The 20,693-nt window shown below is 38.0% G+C and overlaps 1 protein-coding gene across 1 annotated transcript in view; it reads left to right on the forward strand.

The window, feature by feature from the left end:
• The window catches only part of mettl15 (methyltransferase 15, mitochondrial 12S rRNA N4-cytidine), a 54,849-nt gene that overhangs the window by 27,459 nt on the left and 6,697 nt on the right, over positions 1–20,693 (forward strand). Inside the window, exons 3-5 of the mRNA XM_014998830.2 lie at positions 3,864–4,000; positions 14,902–15,093; positions 18,220–18,398. Of these exons, the coding sequence (XP_014854316.1) occupies positions 3,864–4,000; positions 14,902–15,093; positions 18,220–18,398 (508 nt within the window). The remainder of the gene's footprint in view (positions 1–3,863; positions 4,001–14,901; positions 15,094–18,219; positions 18,399–20,693) is intronic.

A 20,693-nucleotide genomic window follows, 5' to 3' on the forward strand; every position in this document is an offset into this window, starting at 1 on the left:
CATCCAAAATCACCCACATTGTACCGTGGAAGCCTGCTGCTCCCTCTGCATAGGCGCATTCTAGGTGAGGGCCTCGCAGACACCGTTCTGTATGAAATATCAATGTGAATGACTCATATCCAAGTTTGGTGTCAGTCATATTTGCAAATGCCAAACCTGTTATCGCCAAATCTTTTCAATGAGTTGTTTTGTCAATCTGGCAAAAAAAAAAAGAAGTACCTGGAGGTTTTTTTTTCTTCCCTGTAGCGTCTTTTCTTTTCAAGGAGCCTTGTTTTCCACAAAAGGAACTAACCTTTTCTGAACGACCTAAACATGGAGATTTTACTTTTTATGCTTTGGTATTTCAGTTGAGATTTAGTTTTGAACCTGGTAAAAATGTGTAGTTTTATTTTTAATCTATCCAGCTGATAACAACCAGCAACCACTTCTAAAAAAAATCTATGTAGCATTTTCACATCATTTGCATAATTGACATAAAAAAGCTTGCATTGCTTTTAGCTCACAGTTTTCCTACAGTGTGACAAAGGATCATCTTGGTAGATTCAGTTCACGCCAGAGGACAGCCAGTTTGCCACCTGGTTTACGTGTATCAACTATTATTATAGAAACAGCCTACTTTGCTGTGTGTGTTTCTGTTTTACTTTTCCCTTTTTTTTATTGAATAGCACAACAGGCAAGTTCATTATGCGTGTGACTCATCCCACTAGCCCACACCCCCTCCCCATCTGCTGCTGCGCGCTGGAAAGGAGAGGGAACCGCCATTGATCACTTCTTCCCTCACACATGCACGCACACACCCTACCTTCCACGTCACTATCGATCGACATGTTTAATGTTTTTTTTGTGTAGAAAAGGTGGCATTTCCTTTAGTCTCGTTTTACATCTATTTCCTAACATTTTATCGAAATATAACAACTGCCAGAGAGGACATGTGAAGAAGAAGAAGAAAAAAACTTAAATGTGATCATTTATTTTCTATCTCAGGCTGATCAGGTAGTGATTTTCTTTCATTTAATAAATGATTTCTGAGATCTGATTTCAGTTGTGTTTCGCAAAGAGGAGATATAAGAAACCAGCTAGCATCAAATATGCTGCATAATGGTTGACAGTTATTGCACATTTTACTGCTCTCTCTCTCTCCTGGAGGCAAGATTAATAAAGTAATATTTGTAACACTTATACTTTAACTGTGATAGGTTATGGGATTATGTGAAACATTTGTCTAAAGTAGTTGAGTTCTGTTGAGGCAAAATGCTAAAACTTAAGTAAAATGTTGTAGAAAATAAAATAATTAAATTTCCCATACTTTGTCTTCTTGTAAAGGGTACTGTAAAAAAAAAAAATTAGCAGTACAGATTCAAATCCTTACCATAAAAGTAAAAACATTCGTTTTCACAATTCTGTTTTTTTAATCTTACTTAAAATCTCATTGGGACCTTACGTTTATTTTAATTATTCACACACTTTGTTTTTTTTTTTTGTTTTTTTTATATATATATATATATGCCAAAGAGAAATAGTTTATTTCAAGGCAGATAACAAGTTTTTTTGTTTGCAAAAAAAAAAAAAAAAAACTTTCCCATGATTTTCAAGTGCAATCCCAACGTTTATGGAATGTGTCGCAGGCATCAAATTCCAAACGAGGGATTATTTGCAAAAAAAATATTTGAAAATTACATATCTTGACTTTGTATTGAATTCAGTTGAATGTATGTCAAAATTGATTTGCAAATGATGATTTTCTGCTTTTATTTATGTTTTACACAACGTTACAACTTCATTGGAAGTGGGACTGTAATACAAGAACCCCAAAGGGCTTCCAATTATTCCATCATATCTGGAATCTCCCTTAACAATCTTTCGTAGACGTTGTTTTCTGTCTGTTTGGTGATTGCTGCTCATAGTTCCTTGTGTTCTAATTTGACGTTAGCTGAGGATCTTAAGCTTCCATTTGGGGATAAAACTGGGTAAAAACTGTTTTTACAAACCACCCTGAAAGACACGGATGAGAAGGGAGTCTTGCAAAAGTACGCTAACCCTTGAATCTTTTCACGTTTAGCAACCAGCAAACTTTGTTAAAACATGTCTTTTATTGGGATTATGTGATAGCCTGGCACCAAATACCACACAGGTATATTCACATGTTTAAATCATGCCACAAATTTTTATTTGGACTGCAGGTCTGGAATTTAACTAGGCCATTATGTCACATCAATGGCCTAGTCCAGAGGTTCCCAAACTGTGGGCCTAACCCTTTTTATTGTTTTCCTGACTGAATCTTTAGGGTAGCTGTTCTGTTAAATGGTGAACCTCTACCCTAGTCTTGGCAGCTTCTAACATATCGTCTTTCAGGATTAGTCTGCATTTACTTCCATCCAATTTACATGAACTTTGTTGTTCAGCCAGCTGCTGGCTGTAACATTTGGACGCTACAGCAAGCCAGCGGAAATGTGATAATGACTTTGCCAACAAGGAGGCAATCCTTCTCCAGAGCCTTAGCTGCCAGCCTGCCTTGCCATGTATTGATTGGAATGAACCCATAGTTTCCGCACTGCTTTCTGACGATTTCTGCAAATCATGATCATTTCTGCACCATTCTTCTTGAGGTTTAGCATTAGCAGCATCCAGATCAAGGTGTGGACATAAACAACAGTGTCCAATGATATTATTTGCAAGAAAAATGTGATATTAATTCCTATGAAGTATTACAGCCTATTACATGCAAAGTGTACCTGTGTGTAGTCATAGCTTCTGTTCCATCAGAGAGAGTGATTTCCAGTGCACTAGTGGGTTATACGTTGGGGATTTTTGAAAATGTACTTGCGAATTCAAGTCAGATCTGTTTTTGAAATGCACATCAATACTTTTGGGTAATTTACATTCGTTACAGATGATTAAGTGTGCTGATACCATTTAGACATGATATAGTACACAAACACTAAACAGGATAACAAGGCCAGTGTTTGTTTAATGTGTCCAAAAACAATGATTTAATTGTCAGCTTTTATTTTGATTGAGTCTTATGAATGTGTACAGTTCTAGCTGATTCCATAGGCCAGGGATCTTCAAATCCATGGTCAGTGTCCTGCAACTTTTAGATGCGTTTCTGCTTTCTACACACTTGAGTCAAATAATGAGGTCATTAGCAGGACTTGACTGCATACTGAAGAGGTAATTCAGACATTTGATTCAAGTGTGCTAGACTGGGGACGCACCTAAAAGTTGCAAGACATCGGCCCTTGAGGCCTGGATTTGAAGACCCCTGCCATAGAGCTTTTTTTTTTTACATTTTGAACCAAAGTAATTTTGTTGTGGGTCATTTGGTTTCTTAAGAAGACTAATGGCTAACTCGGCCTGCAAATCAGTTGGAAAACCATGCCGACGTCTCTGACATTTCCCAGAACTTGCTGGAGATTATAACCAATTTCAAGAACGATTAAACAAACACTGGCCTTGTCATGTTTGTTACCACAGTAATTTTTATACTTGTCAAAAACTTTACAAAATATAAAGGGTAAGACTAAACATAGACACAAAAATAACTCATTAAAGCGTATTGTTAAAACCTCTTGCTTTGGGTGGATTTAAGGAATGTATTCAACCTTAATTTGAAATATGAGCTTTACATGCTTTCATTTGCACACTAAACTATACTTTGATAGTTTAATTTGTGAATGTCTGTTCAAACCCATTATGTCGAAATCATGTTGCTCGAAATGAGACAGAATAAAATGTCTTGACAGTGAACCACTGACAAAGAAACACTTAAGTGATAAACTACCATCGTGATGACGATGACGAATCGTGTATAAGGAGCCCCGTTGTGAGAAGAATGTGTTGTTTTCTCTCTTTCTCGCATGTAGGTGGTCCTGGACATGACATTTGGTGGTGGTGGTCATACCAAAGCAATACTGAACACGGTTCCTGAAGTCACTGTCCTGGCCTTAGACCGGGACCCCGCAGCTATTTCTCTGGCCCAGCAGCTGGCCAAAGAGCACTCGTAAGTGATTTGCTTGACTGTACCTGGACACATGTTGAAACTTAAAATCACACACCAGAGGTGTGTGAAGACCAGAGGTTCCCAAACTGTGGGGCGCGCCCCTAAGGGGGGGCGCCGTGCCATTGCAGGAGGGGTGCGGGGAGCCGTCTGGATGAAAAAAAAAAACAAAAAAACATGAACGCTGTATGCGCTGGGTTTTTAACTTAGAATGGCCAACTCTCTGTTATTCCTATGTCAATTTGATACAGTAGGGGCTTCCGCACTTCCCATATTTGTGTCCTCTGTCACTTTTATCAGCAGTTAAAACTGTTTATTCCGTTATTAACATGTTGTAACCTGTTTTTCCGAGCCGCCTTTAAACGCAACATGACCGCTACGACGCTGCGCTGGGTTTACACCTGTGCGGCAGCGAAGGAGACCTGCTGCTGCTGTGCGGAGCTACGTAGGTTTGTGTTAGAATCACGGCAGCAAACCAGCAAAACGCAAAGAACTTTTCACAGTTTTTCCCTCCAAACTAACCGACTGAGTTGAGTAAAGCTGTTGGATGCAGGTAAAGTTAGCTAAAAGATGACTAGCTAATATCAACCTTAAGCTTGTTAACAAGTAGCCTGTAGGCTCCTGATGTTGTTGTCTATGTCTAGCTATGTACATTTATTTTGCCCCCCAAAAAAGTTAGACAGGGAGTCTCTAAGAATCCTCTTCTCCCCCCCCCCCCCCCCACACACACACGTCGTTCAACCAGACAGCATAGGGCATTGGGGGGTGGGGCAGAAAATGTTTGGAAACCACTGGGGGGGCCCAGGAGAAAAAGTTTGGGAACCACTGGTCTAGACAATGTTTATGTATCACAAGTCTAAAATTTACCACTAGTTTTTATTGTCACAGTTGAAAGCTTGACAGTTTTCAGAAGTGTTAGGTTTTATGGTATTTTTTTTCTCCTCAAAACATACTGTTGGCTTGATAAACAGCAGCATTGCAGCTTTCTGTCCATTTCTCACTTCTTCGCTGAGACCAGTCCAATACAGCTTGCCAAGATACAGCCCCTGAGTTGCAGCATCCAATCAAATCCATCGTTCCTTCTTAACTTAAAGCTTTTCTCCCCCCACGCATAGCTGGTGGGCCCGGCATGTCATTTGTCAGAGGAGGGCCCACGCCTGTTGTGTGAGGGAGATGCTGCCTCCCACGGAGGATCTATAAGTTATGGGGAAGAGAGAGGGGGGGTGCGATGGGTGTTGAGAAAGTGAAGGGAGAGGAAGAAAAAAGACAGAAAACATAAGCGTGAGCGAGGAGGGAGACACGAGGACACAGTGGCAGGGTGAGAGGGAGTGTGTGTGTGCATGAGCGAGGCGCGGGTGGATGAAAATGAGATGTTCCTAAGACCATGGCGTGGGAAGGAATCCTTTTACGTAGATTCTGGGGAAACCTCTCTCAAGGGAATCTGCTGGAGAAATGTGCCTATGAGCAGGGGAATGACAATTAAGAGAGAGAGAGAAAGAGAGAGAATGAGAACTCTGTATTCAGTCAGCAGCAATATATCCCCGTTGTAAACTCCTCCACGCCTACTCGTGATGCAAGTTGAGAGAGGCTAAAGAAATCTAGCAATTAACCAATATTATTGGGAGCCTGAGTAAAAGACCCTATCTGCCTACGCGGTCCATCCACACAATAGTGCTAGAGGATTTTCTCCCTCCTCTGTACTTGCAGAAAGTGAACCCTTAATGCAAACTGTTGAATGCTGGTCCTGGCTGAATCCAGTCATACCACACAAGGAAGGTAATTTCAAGTCCAAACACCTAAAAAGTACAAGGTTGTGAAGGCAGATCTGGCTCCTAAGTAATATTCAGCCATGTATTTAATGGGATTTGCCTCCTGCATGTTGAGCCTTGCTGTTCTCTGCATCATTCTTCTGGTTGCTATGACTTCACTGCGCTTGAAGCTCTGCAGTTGTTGCGCCCACAATACATGTCTGAAACGGCACTAGTCATTATTGAATTGACAAACACTGAATTTGCAATTATACATATTGCCACACACACTGATTAATTATTTACTGTGTCCATCAGTCATCATTGGAACTGAATTCTTTAATGCATCAAAAGTAAATTGTAGTAGTTTACTAATATTTCTATTGTTTGTTCGCTTCGTACGTCTTACTGAAGGTGTTTTAAAAGATGCACTATTCTTGCTTAAGAAATTAATGTTTTGTGTAAAACAGAAAGAAATATTCTTGTGGCTTTTATTAATATTTGACTCACTGAATGATTTAGATCTGCAGTTTAAAAAGTTTATCACTGTTTCAGTGAAATATTGAAAAATTCCTGCCTTTTACTCTTCATCCTCTCCCAATTTTAACTTCAAAGATTGTTCACTCTGCCTTGGATATGAAACTTTGTGATTTTGCTTTACTGTGAACTGTATATCCTCATCAGAAGTTTGATAGTTAATAAAACTTTAGAAAATGATGTGCTAATAGCTCTCTATCAGATCTGCATCCAGTGTTTTATGCGCCATCCAGAAAATTTGTTTTATTATTTTAGTGACTTCTAATGTTTTTCCTGCTGGAGAATGGTTATTCTGAACACAAAAATAAATGCAGCCCATGAAAACGACTTTCCTAATCATCGAAAAACATAAAGAAGCCACAGAGAAATACTTTGACAATAAGGGCCAGGATTTTCAAAGTCGATATGTGGAGAAAAACAATGTGTGTGACTATTGAATCAACATAATGGCTCTTTTTTTTAGATGTAGTGTTTTAATAAACCATGGCTCACACAAAGATTATGCCACAAAGGAAAATATTATTCTATGGTCAAACTGCACACAAAGTGCTTGAGGCTAATTTCTTTCTTTTTTTTTTTCAATCATTTGCTCAGTTTTAGTTTGAAGATACTCTTGCTGTTGTTGACAGTGAGGTTGATTACTGAAAGCTCCTTTTAAAAACGAGCTGTAATGTATGTATCCATCACTGTGTCTGTATTCATCTGAATATTAAATAAAGCCAAGTTTCTTTATAGATGAAAGTGCTTTTCATAATAAAATTATAGTAATCAGTTACAAAACAAGGAATGATAATCATCAAGAATAATCATCATCAAATATATTAATCAATGTTCCAGTTTTTCTGTTTTTTTAAATTCAACTCTTAACAGGTGGTTTTAAGTTAAAATAACAAAAACATTTTTGGTTGTTTTGAAGTTTTCTGGAAGTTTGCTCCAGCTTAGTGGAGCATAAAAGCTGAACGCTGCTTATCCATGCTGACTCTGGGGATGCAGAGCAGACTAGAACCAGAAGACCTGAGTGGTTTGAAACACAATTTTCATGTATTTTGGTGCTAAGCCATTCAGTGATTTATAAGCTAACAGGAGTATTTTAAAGCCTGTTCTCTGAGCTACAGGAAACCAGTGGAAGGACTTCTGAGCTGGGGAGATGTGCTTTGTTTGCCTCGTTTTACTAAGAAGGCAAGCAACAAAATCACCTGTAGCTGTCTAAGTTTTTGACCTGTCAAGACACTGTTGCAGCAATCAGCTTTACTAGAGATAAGCACATGGATGAGTTTCTCTTGATCTTGCTGGGACGTTAGTCCTTTAACCCTAGAAACGTTCTTCAGGTGATAAAAGGCCGACTTTGTAACCGCCTTTATGTGACTCTGAAGGTTCAGGTCTGAGTCCATCACCATCTAGATTTTAGGCCTGGTCACTTGTTATAGCTGTAAAAGCTAAAGCTACATCATTCCTCTTTAGATCCAAAGATGATAACTTCAGTTTTGTTTCTGTTCAGCTGGAGAAAGGTACGGTTGATTTTGCTCTAAGCAACTGTTCAGTGCCTGGGTGGGTTTGGAGTCACTTGGTGACAAAGCATTGCAGAGGTGTGTATCATCTGGTTATTTATGTTAACTAATATGTTTACTTGTTATAATCTGAGCTAGCGAGAGCATGTAGCTATGAAATAGTAGCGGCTGCAGGATTGCCCCTTAGGATGCACCACGTGTCTGCTCTGAAGATAACTTACCAATTGGCACAAAGACGCCCCTGTTTACATAAGATTTGAACCAGTGAAGTACTCTGTATTCACTTCAATAATATGCCGTGGTCAACAGTGTCAGATGCAGCGTTGAGGTCCAACAGAACCAACGCTGTGGTTCTTCCATATTCAACATCTGTGATGTACCAGAAAATATAATTAGAGACTGCTGACCTGGAAAGACTTAGAAATCGGTTTGTTATCCAAGGACTTTAGCACATCCACATTTATAATGAATCTGTCATAAGTGTAAGGTGATTCATTTTCAGCCCATAATGAAATCTATATATTGTCCTTGTGTGGAACACAGTGACTCATGGAAAGAAATGCATCTGTTAGATTATGCAGTCATCCCTCCATACCTAAACATTTCCTTTTTTAATCATTGTGTTGATCACTACCTAATTCAGAGCTGGTCAGAGAAGTCACTTGTATGTTCATCTGCAGTGACAAACAGTAAATGTAATGTAAAAGAGGATCTGTTTGATAACAGAAGACCAAGATACATTTAAATAAAATTGTTACTAATTAAGTCCTTTTTCCGCATCCTTACTTTTAGGGAAAAGTACATAAATGCCACAGTCTGCGGTGCTGCTGGTCTTTATTTACCCATTGCCATGGTGAATCATGGTATCAAAGCTTCATTGACGATGGCTTTTTTCCCCCCATTAATGACGCACATGCTTGACTCGGAATGAACACACTCAAATTTAACTAAAGTAAATCGGATTAGCTCAAAAGAAAACCTCACATAGCAGGTATAATCACTTTAGGAAATGATTGCATCCATTTTTGGGAATACACTGCCTGATGTTTGTTCTCAAGACTTTTTCCAAATGCTTCTGTGTTGTCCTTGTTTATTCCATATGGCAGCAATAATGGGTGTATTCTTATTTTCTGAAGGGGCCCCAAAGCCCTTCACACTACATCCAGTCATTCATGGAAACACTGACACTTCAAAAGATTGAGAATTTATTTTACTATTTATTTATTTAAAACGGGGACAATGCACAATATACAATAACCACAAGAGGAAAGATGCACTTCAGCAGGTTGTAGCGCTTAAGTGCTAATTTCCACCTGTAGTCCCCGACCCAGCTGGTGAAATTTTTTTAAAAGAAAAAAAAAAAACATAAAAACAACTGGACGCTATTGGGGCTTTTATTCTGACAAACCACCAGAATACATTTAAAAAATGTATTTAAAAAATTCTGGTAAATTGATAGATTGATTGATAAAAGAATGACTGGTCCAAAGAATGTACCAGCTACCTGAAGCAAGCAAGTTTCTTTTAGTAAAAAAAAGAAAAGAAAACTAAACAAAAGACGAGCTTCTGTTTTTATCCCTCTCCTTTTTTCTTCACTCACTGTAGATATTTTCATCACTTCTCCCCTGCTGAAAGCAATCAATCAGCATCTTGTCTTAGGCTTCAGTGACGCAGATAAAGAAACTGAGGAGGTCAACACAAGGGAATATTGCAGGCTTGATTTGTAAAGAGGCTCCCTCATCTTGAATGAATATAGCTCAAATCAAGATTGCTGCAATAGATCTTGATGTCTTTCAGAGTTCCCCTACGTAGAATTACAATGTAAAATGACATTTTTGTCTTAAATAGTACTCAAAACTGGATTAATAAAGTTAAAATTCGTGATCAAGAGGTGTTATTAGGCTAACGCTGTGCTGTTTTGGAAATGCATTTCACTTAGGTTGGATCTGAAGCCTATAATGTGGTTAGAGGAAGCTTAAGCTAGACATTATGATTTGGAACATTTTATCAAACTGTCAGACTATTTTGAATGACAAAAAATGCATATAGATGCTGAGGAGGAATCGTGTTTTTTTTTTTGCCATTTTATTTAAATAATCTTTTTTTTCTCATTAACACGTAGTATTTTTCAGTGATGTGGTTTATTGGGCAAAGTTTTTCACAACTGACAGGCAACTATAAATAAAATTTGTACAACTTATTAGTCTGATCTACTGATACGGCGCTATAACTAAAAGAGTATTTCTGATGTCAGTGTTGTCGGTGCTAAATAAAAAATAACTCAGATCTCTTAAGCAATTATGAGCCCACACTTGAACTTCAGCACATACACCACTAAAACTTGTCCTCTTTAATAATATAAGACCTTACATAAGGCATTTATATCTCCAACTCTGTGTCTAAACCCCATAAAGAAGTTAATAATTTACAAATGTTACATAACTGTTTTGCATATTTTTAAATATTTCCGATGCTTTCGGAAACATGTAAAAGAAATCACGGTGTGTATTAGAAGGAAGGTTTGGTATCCATAATGGAGGGTCACATAATATGTTCCAGTGATGGACCTTTCAGGGTTTTGAAGAAGCTAATAAAAAAACTACCAGGCATAATGTGGGACTTCAATAGAATAAAATAGCTTTTTTAAATGTCACAAAAAGTAGCAGACTGTCTTATCACCAGTATTTTCATTCCTGTGTTTAGGGCTGTGAATATTGCCTGATGATATACAGTGGACCCTGATGTTCAAATGAATTAGGCACCACAGTGACCCATGAATAGCTGAATTCTGCAAATACTTCAGACACTCTCCAAAAACTCATAGTTGCCTATTTTTACAGTTCAACACCAAATGGACCTTAATATGCTTAGTGGAAATCATGTTGGCACTACCGCAGAAGCTAACCTCCATTGTCTTCCTTATCTCATCTCTTGAGATAAGGATGTTCAATTGGCTGGGAGTACAGGCATGATCTGCACCAAGGAAAGTAAGCCTTTCAGTGTTGCTAACACTCCTACTGAATATATTGACTGTAATTAAATCGTACATAAATTCTTTTGAAACTTTTTAAATCCATCTCAACCTCCCTCTCCTAACTCTGCTGGACCTTCATCTATAACATTTTGTTGTACCTTTGCTTTACATTGTCTTTGCAGACTTCTAAAAACAACTATGTCACATGTTCTTCATGGTATTTTTTCAGATTGTTGGCAATCCATAAACTTTTAGCACTGAAGTATTTCTCTGGCCTGGCATAGATTATTTTCTCCACACAAATGTTTAGTCTTTCACAAACTTGGTCATGATGACTTAGATAACATACCTAAAATAAACTCGAAGATTTGCATATATGACGCTGTCTCTCTCTCTCCCCCCCCCCCCCTTATTTTTGCAGTTGACAAACTATTTGAAAAGTTTGAAGCATAGAAATGAGAGGAGGTGTGGTTAAAATCTTCAGTGACTGCCATACATCCTTTAGGGATGTTGTGTTTGTAACCTGTTCCCAGGTTACAAAAGCTGACGTCACACTCACTGCCGGCAGCAGTGCAGGGTTATAAATACACCTGCATGTATCAAAATAACACTTGTGAACTCTGTGGGTAGAATATAGGTACTGCAAATTTATTGCGACCAGTGTCCTGGACATACACTCTCTCCCTACTGGCACATAAATTGCAAATCACCATTGTTCCTTTTTGATAAGTCACCGAGACCAAAATAATTTTTTTTTCTGGACTCAACATAATCTCCATTGCAGAATCACTATGTGGTGGACAGCCTTCATCATTCATGCATTTGTGCTAAGATGACCCTATCAATGCGCTTCCTGTTGGCTTAGAGTTATGCCATCAACAGATATACTTACTTTCTGCCCCTGCATGTGACAGGAATCTATCACGAGGTCACATAAGGCTCTACTTAATAGGTTCAATTACATGATCAGGATTGCCACTTTGTTTGTGAGCTCTGGAGTTATTCTATTTGAGCTATTGCATTTATCTTTGCTTGTCCTTAAAGTTTGAATGTCAGCAAGAGAGGCATTGACGTTTGATATGTGTTTCTGCTGCCTAGACTTTGTAAAATATGCAAGGGTTTCTGCATGGTTGTAGGATCTTGCCAATGTTCTCACACTCGTGTTCAAACTATTTTTGAGTCAGCTGCTCCCAAGCGTTCGCCCCAGCGTTTGACTCATCATCCTACAGTTTTGCACCAAAGTCCAATAGGTGCTGAGAAATTGCTGATATGCTTGTTTTACTGCTGTAAAAGAAGTTGTTATTGATTTTATATTGCTTATTTTACGAGGAATTAATTTAGGTAATATGAGTCTCCTTATCCATGTGCTGTATGATGGTGCTAACGGAGAATGTCTTCATGCAATGTTTTCTCAAAGCATATGTCATTGTTCCTGATTCATGTTCTTTGTCAGTGCCACCTTTTGAATGAGAGCTTTATCTAAGATGATCTGTAACAGTCGGGCACAATTTGTGCAATTACAAAACTTTGGCCCTTTGTTTGCATGTTTGGCCGCAACAGGACCTGGAGGACATTCACAGAGTAGAACAGATGATGAAATGTAGGTCAGACAAGTCTTTTGGCTGAATAGAGGCTGAAGCATTTATTTGTAACCTTAAAACCTTCCAAAGACAAATATATTAGGTTTCTGGCAATTCAACATTGTAAATAGATTTCTGATTGCCCTATGTTGGACTGTCAATGGAGTGAATCACCTTTTAACCCACTTATGTCAATATAGGAAATACATCACTGTCTTTTAGCAATATCTGAAAATTCTTTAAAGTAGAAATTTACCATTTATTGTCTTATGTCCTATTATATAATTAAAAAATGTATGAAAACTCTGGCTGATGGATGTTATTCCTCCTTTTTTGTGCTACAGTGAATGGGATATTCATAATCTTACTTAATTTAGTTTTCTGTTTATAAAGTAAACTGAACCCTAATAAGGAATGCATTTGATTTCAACGATGTAGCCACATAAAAGTTACACTAAAGTCAATGAAAAGTCTTCATAAAACACTGATTTAGATGTTTCATTTAGGCTTAGACCCGATGTAAAAGTGGTGTAAGCTCAGACTTGAATTTAAGAATTTATGAAGTTAAAAAAGTCTGTAAATTGTACACATTATTATGATAATGCAGAACATTGTAATGCTTTATGTGCGCTGTGTAGTCTGTGCATTTTGAACATTTTGAAATTTTCTCAAATTGTTACTGTAACTATGTCAAATTTTCTTCATTCAGTATCTTGTTTGTATGCTATGTCTACTGCACCAAGCAGCAGATAAATTTAGAAACGGGCTTCAAAGAAACAGCAGAGTCATGATCAGTGCAGAACAGCTTGACCTCCAGCTGTCAACATAAATACTCTCCAGACAAAATCCATGTTAAGTAAAATGTTGTAAAAGCGAGACAATAAAACATTTCTAAGCACTTGCCTGAAACGGCTTACGGGACCACTTTTTATAATGAAACCCCAAAATAAGTGAAAAAATGGTTGGGGGAGGGCTGAGGCGGTGACACAAAAGGATGGTGCAGGTGAGGAGGGAAAACAACAAAAACTTGCCATAGATTTTTCAAGGAAATACCACCGTGAGAGATGGTGAATAACAGCAGCAAAGCAATGGAAGGCCCCGGTAGCGTGGGTGAGAAGCTCCCTTGCCATTTTGTCTTCTGTGGGTTTTGAAATAAAGGACCTGCCAGCTTGTGTTCTCTTCTTCAATGCCCAGAGTTAATCTTAGGAGAGGTGGAGTCATTGAAATATACATAAAATCTCCAGATTGAGTTCAGTTTAAGCATAGTTTTTAATATCCCAGGGGGCCAATTTGTCTTATAGAAAAGAGTTGAAAGTAAAATGGGAGTTTATTCCAAATGATTTAATTTAATTGCAATAAATGTCTACGACTGTAGTGTATTTAAAGTTTCATTGATTTCTGGAAACATTAATTGAAATAACCTCCAGCTGACAGATTAAAGGTGAAAGCAAGATCCAGTGTCTGCAAGACAGACATTTTAGGCATTTATTTTTATGTTAGATAAGGAGTAGAAACACATGGGTTACAATTTGTTAATGTGTACCTTGTAAACCAACCCATTCTTGCAGAATGAAAGAGAGAAAATTTACAAAACTGGACGTTTTGAATGCTTATTGTGGTCTTGCTTACACATGGTAGGCATCAACTAAATCAACAAGCTTTTTCCTCCAGATGGAGTTTTGTGTGTTGAGAGCAGTGACTCAGTGTATGTGCGCAGGTTGCTAGTTGCTTCAAAGAATGGTGAGACATCAGATTTAACAAGCCATGATAAAGTGTCCTGTTACATTTAAAGGGAAGGTTCAAACTCAAATTGAATAAAATCTTTCTTTTTGTTTTTTCCCTCCCCGCTACCTTGGACTGTTATTTATCCATCTGAATTGTTTTGGTGTTGCTGAATGCCTAAAATATTGGCTATTGTGTTTTCTTTAATAGATGTAAGGGGATAGAAGAAAATAGATATGCAGTTCATGCTTTGACAATAAACCAACCTTGTAGACATTTTTAAGGTAACACTACCGGGGCGATTATTTGGAAAGGATAGTCCTCTCCGGGTTGAGAGTCAGTCTCTTCCTCAAGTGGAGGAGGCATCTTGGTCTTTGATCATGTGTGATGATAATGGACAGAAAATTAATAGATCGATTAGTGCCTCACCCTACTTCTGATTTAGAAATGGGGTAAGAAGTTCTGGCATTCAGGGGCAATTTTTGTGCAAGTCCCTGTAATTGTTTTAGAGATCTTACAGAAATAATAGACTGAACTAGAACCATGGGACTAACCCAGAACTTGGTCAAGGGATTAAGCTCCCAAGAAGAGGTAAATGGAGATGCCCTAGAAGGATCTAGATCCCTATAGGTACTTACCTCTGCAAATTTGCTTTTGAGTGCTTCTACTGTGACGTTAAAATGAATTACTTGATGAGAGAATAAGATTAGAGACATGATTAAGTCAAACTCATTTAAATAAAACGTGATTCATACCTGAAAAGCAAACGTAAACGAAGCTAAAAGCATTGCATCGCAAATAACTAATTATTGTTCTCCCTTCAATCCTCCACCAGTGGTCGTGTGAAACCGCTGCTCGGCCGGTTCAGTGAGCTTGAAGCCTTGCTGTCTAACATGAACATTAAGTCAGGCAGCATTGATGCTGTCCTGTTGGATGCAGGCTGCTCCTCCATGCAGATGGATCAGGAAGAGAGAGGCTTCTCCCTCAGCAAGGATGGACCTTTGGATATGAGAATGGACGGAGAGAGGTAGGACATTTGCCACATGAAGCGGTGGTTGTTACCTTTGGAGCTGCTGGATTATCAGAGCCAGTAGGACCTTAAGACTGCTCACCGATGCAAGGATCTTTTAGTGAAGTTAAATGGGCTTACAATAAATCTGTAAATTATTCCTTTTTTATCCTATATGATTTAATAACTACATTTACTGTTTAAAATGATAAGTATAAACAATCCATTTATTCAGTAGTATGTATTTAGGCATGTATGTGCAACATGCACATATAATGTATATGTGTATGCATTCATATGTTTATGCCTCATATACATATACATAAGAAACCACTTAAAATGATCAGTTTCTCAGATTTTACTTTTCATCGGTATATGAGTAAAATGAACATTGTTTTGAAAAATTGAGTATGTATTTGCACAAAATAAGAAATGGTCAAAATAACAAAAAGATGCAGTGCTCCCAGACCTCAAATAATGCAAAGAAAACAAGTTCATTGTCATGGAGAAAAACAGTACTGATGTTTTAACTCAGGAAGAGTTCAGAAATAAATATTTGGGGGAATAACCATGAGGTTTTCAATGGGGTTCAGTGAAGCAGTCTCTTGTTTTTTCCAGAGCTGCACATACTTACTATATGCAAGTATCTGTTTCTAAAAAGTCTGAATTTTAAAGATCTTTATCTGCAAAAAGACAGAATATTCAAAAAATAGGGTTAGAGAGGGCACAGTGGTGCCTCTTTAAACGGGAATATATTGCTTTTGTATTCAGCGGATGTTTCAAGTCCAGCTCATCACATGAACTTATCTGAAAGAAATAGAAACTGGAAAATGTGTAATTGACTAGTAAAGTCTTAAGTTTTTCATTTCCTACAGAGTTATAAAATATATTTCTGAGTCATCATGGACTCCATAGGAGGATAATGTGCTGTACGGCTCCATGGTGCTGTTTCAGATCTAAGAGTCACAAAGCTGGACTCTTAGATCTGCTGAGCAGGTTGACAGCTGTTCAGCAGGTTTTGATGGAGGTAGAGAGGAAACACACCTAAATGTCATAGTGGAATAAATATATTATTGCTACTACATATAACACAGACAATGCCACATAGGTGCAGTTCATCAGTTACCGGCCCTTTAAGTTCTGGAAACACTCAGCAGCCATTTTATTAGGTACACTTGGTTAGTACTGGGTTAGGACCCTCTTTTGCCACCAAAACTGCCTTAATAAAAAGATGTTGGTCAAATTTAGTCCAAATTGGCATTATAATATTACTTATGTGATGCAGACTTGTCCACTTTACATCCACAGTAGGATTCTGCTGTTCTACCACATTCAAAATGTGCTCTATAGGATTGAGATCTGGAGTACAGTGACCTTACTATAATTGAAAAAAAAAAAAAAACTGTATGAAATCTTGCATTATCCTGCTGGCAGAAACCATCAGTGAATCTGCACACTGAGGTCTTAAAGGGATGGATTTGGTCACCAAAAATACTCAAGTCAGCTACGGTATTTAAATGATTCACAGTCATTTAAGAGAGGCCCCAAGTGTATCCAGAACATTTTTGTCACACCATTAAACCACCTCCGTCAACCTGGAGCTGTTAATACAGGGCAGGATGAATCCTTGTTTTCATGTAATTTTATACCAAATCCTGAACATAGTTACATCTGAATGCAACTAAAATCAAGACTCATCAGACAAGGCAATGTTTTTCCTACATATATTTGTCCAGTTTTGATGAATGTGTGTGAGATTTTAGCCTTGGTTTCCTGTTTTCAACTGACAGGGGCGTGATTGGTACTCTGAGATGGTGGCCTGAGTTTAGGACTCCGATTTGAGTTACACTTAACTTGCAAAAATTACAGACTTCAGATTAGGTTTAGACTTGACGTAGATTGTGGCCTGTAAATGGCTCATAACAATTTGCTCATGTTTATGCTTTAGTTTTACAGTAATGACATAAATGTCACTCGTTACAAAATTACGGATTAAGGATACTTCTGACGGGAAATATCAACATAAAAGCACTTCCTGTTTTACCCAATTAAGAAGTTTGAGATCGTCATCTCTCAAAATATGATCAAACGATGTAAAGGACTTTCAATTAAAAACACACAAGACATCTATTTTTATTTACATTGTATTAAAATTTGCCATTTAAAATTTATTGACACTCTTCATTAAGTAATAGAAAAATCTTTATTGGCATCACTGCAATAAAATTCTTCCTTTTACTGCTGACCAGAGGTTTATATATCTCCACTGGTATTGTGATCATTTGTACTGGTGATGAACTCTTTTCCATCATCCTAATTCCCTTTACATATTTTTAATCAGATTCAAGTTAGGGCTGCGGCTCCAGTACTCGAAAAGTTGATACTACTTCCAATTAGACAAAACATCCTATATTTTAATATCTTCTTAATTAAAAGGTTATTTGAAATCTAAATCTGAAAGAGATATGAATTATTTCAGTGGTGAGAATACAAGCAAAGCTAAGCCTAATCCTCTACTTCTTTTTCGGACTCGCTCTGTTTTTGTTTGTGAGAACAGCCTTACTGGATGGTCAAAATAAATTTTTGATATAGAAAGCCACAGGTGGTTTCCCATCTCCAACTACCAACATTTTTTATTCATCTTCCCTTCAAAATAATCAAAGCCAAGTGTTATTCCTGTTAATATACTTAATATAATGTGTTACTTTATGTTTAAAATATGGAGCAGTTTTTTAGACATTCTTTGACGTAATGCTCCTAATAATTATTAAGCGAAATAGGAAAGATAAGTATTCCCGAGGTCTAAATATAAGACAACATTTTACAGCTTGTAATGACAGTAATAGACCTCAGTTTTTAGGCACAGTTCATACAAATGTGAAGTGTATCTGCAAAAATAGTGCAATATGCTTAGAAATGCATTTACTTGTTTTTTAACATTTGCATAACCTGCAAATCAATCCCTTAACCTCATCACAAGCTGTTGCTAAAGCTGCATTTTCCATTTTTTCCTGCCTTGCAATGATTTTGCTCAGAATTGTCACCCATGCAGGCTTTCAGCTGTATCTCAGAGTTGTCAGGATTCGCCTCTGTCAGCAAGGACATGACGTCAAACAGCTTAATTGGGCTTCTTTTTGTGCGTAGGTACCCTGACATGCCCTGCGCTGCTGACGTTGTGAATACCTTAGATCAACAGGCTCTTGCATCTATCCTCACTGCATATGGGGAAGAAAGACACTCCAGGAAAATAGCTTCAGCCATTGTGGAAGCACGCCGTGTCAACCCCATCACCCGGACACAGCAGCTGGCCAGCGTGGTTGCAGGTAGCGAGACTATATGCTGATTAATTCCCCGCAGGATTCTTGGGGCTGCACGGGAAAATAAATCACGAGTGGAGTTATTAATGCTGTCTCCCAGAGGGACACGCATGTCTAAGAAAATTATACTGACTGTGATCTCGGCCATCAGCCTTTCTTCTTCTGCTTCGGTTTTAGTTGCCTTATTCCACACCTTCTTTCGAGAGCGAGATGAGATGGAGATGGAGGCGGCTGGAACAAAATGTGGCTAATGCCTTGAAAACAGTATTTTGTATACAGTCGCCCATCTCTCTCTCTCCACTCTCTGCTTCCTTGTTCCCTTTTTGCCCACCCTTTTTTTTTGACTTGCAGACATGCACCTGACAAACATCCAAACACCCACATGTCCCCAAACAATTGATACACTCGTGCGTACAAAAGGGCTTAGCTATTTGTCTTCAATGATTGTTTTTATTTTTTCCCTTTAGCCTTATGAATCTGGATTTGAGATGCGAGATGTCGTTGCAGCAGTTATTGAACAGAGCGGCGTATGCGTCAGTGTCACCCTGGGAGAACAGGTGTGAGTAAGAGCAGCTGTTTGATCTCTTTTCAAGAGCGAGGCAAGTTAACATCGATGTTTATTTGAAGCAATTCAAGACATCTTGATTTAGGAAAGTTCCAAGGGGAGCTCTTCGACCACCTGTGACAGTGATGTTTTTAGGAAAACAGTACAACCCCATAACAAATCATGAAGCTGTATTTGTCTGTATACGTGAGGTATATGTTACACTTTCCATTGGAGAGCAAATTAATTAATATCACCATCATTTATCAATAAACGGTTGCTCTTCTGATTATATTATATCAGCTTGCCAATGCATACATGCCTCTTGAACTTTTTCACATTATGTCACAATACAACCGCAAATATTATTACTTTATTATCGATATTTTATGGAATTGAGCAACACAGATTACCATATAATTGTGAAATTCTCTAACGAGAAGGGGTCATTTGGACCCAGCAAGATTTTTACCCTGTGCACAGTCCGCCCATTACAAGTTTTTTTTCTGTGTGTGTGGATTTGGGAACTGACGGTCTGATGGAACACCTCCCACCCGTCCTCCACACTGTCCGACCGTGACATCCGTCGCATTCCTCCTGAGTGTTGCACTAAATCTACAGGGGGGTTAAAGAAAAACAAAACATTCTTTCAGATTTACATTAAATATTCATATTTATCACGCTAGACAACCCAGCAATCCACAGACTATTGCTGCCTCAATCACTGTCAACCACCACACACCCACTCCACCACCAAAATCTCACCCCGAGGTGCACACATTGCCACCCTGAACCCACTTCTCTGTGTGAAATGGGGGATGGTTGATTACAACGCATTCAATTTCTGGTAAGCTTCATAGTGCAGCTTCCTTCATAGTCAAGTTGGTGCACATACATTACCACCAAATGGTAGCGACTGGGTAAAATGTAAAATCAGATTCAATTACCTTAAAACTTCCACTCCTCCAGTAAACAAACATTTATCAATAGCCATGGGTCCAGACCCTTTGTATGAAGCAAAACATAGAACAAGGGGTTGGTTTTTACCAGGCTACCTTTTTTTTGTAGTAATCTTTTTTTTTAGCTTTGTTGCAAAAAATGTATGACATAAGAGTTTTTCCTCAGGCAAAAAAAGTATCTCTTCTGAATGCCCTGTACTGTGGTTGATTCCATGAGTGACAACAAAAGACATAAGCTTTCAGCCAATCAGGAGTTCTCAACTTTTAAATATAAGTTTAAAGTGAGCAGAAAAGGCTGACGTCTTATAAATACAAACATCAAAAACAACAACAAAAAACCTGCACAGCATGTTTAACAAACTACTTGATCCAGTAGGCATAAGGAGATACTGCACATTTTGTTCTGCACTGAGACCTGTGGTTTGTCTTTAAAGTCTCTCTGACTGAATGATTCAAATAATGCACATAAAAACTTTCACTATCAGAGCAAGACTGTTAAACATGTCCAAGTTGTAAATGTAAATTACAAGATAAAACATGAGGTGTGATTTAGTGAGGTTCATAGTGCATAAACAAGTGAATATTTTGAGCATGTAAACACTTTGCAGCAACGGTTTTCATTCTGGCATCAACACCATTCAATGTTGTTGCCAGAATGCATGCTTTGTTCACGTTCTTTTACATAAAAAAACAGCCTTGTTAACTTAAAAAATTCACGTAAAGTATTAATCACACTCTCAAATGTGCTTATTCAAGCATAATAAGGTGAACAGGTGAATTCAGACACTAGGTCTTGCA

The sequence above is a fragment of the Poecilia mexicana genome, unplaced genomic scaffold (assembly GCF_051168715.1).
Source record: "Poecilia mexicana isolate PSO_F unplaced genomic scaffold, ASM5116871v1 scaffold_3, whole genome shotgun sequence".
NCBI lineage: Eukaryota > Metazoa > Chordata > Actinopteri > Cyprinodontiformes > Poeciliidae > Poecilia > Poecilia mexicana.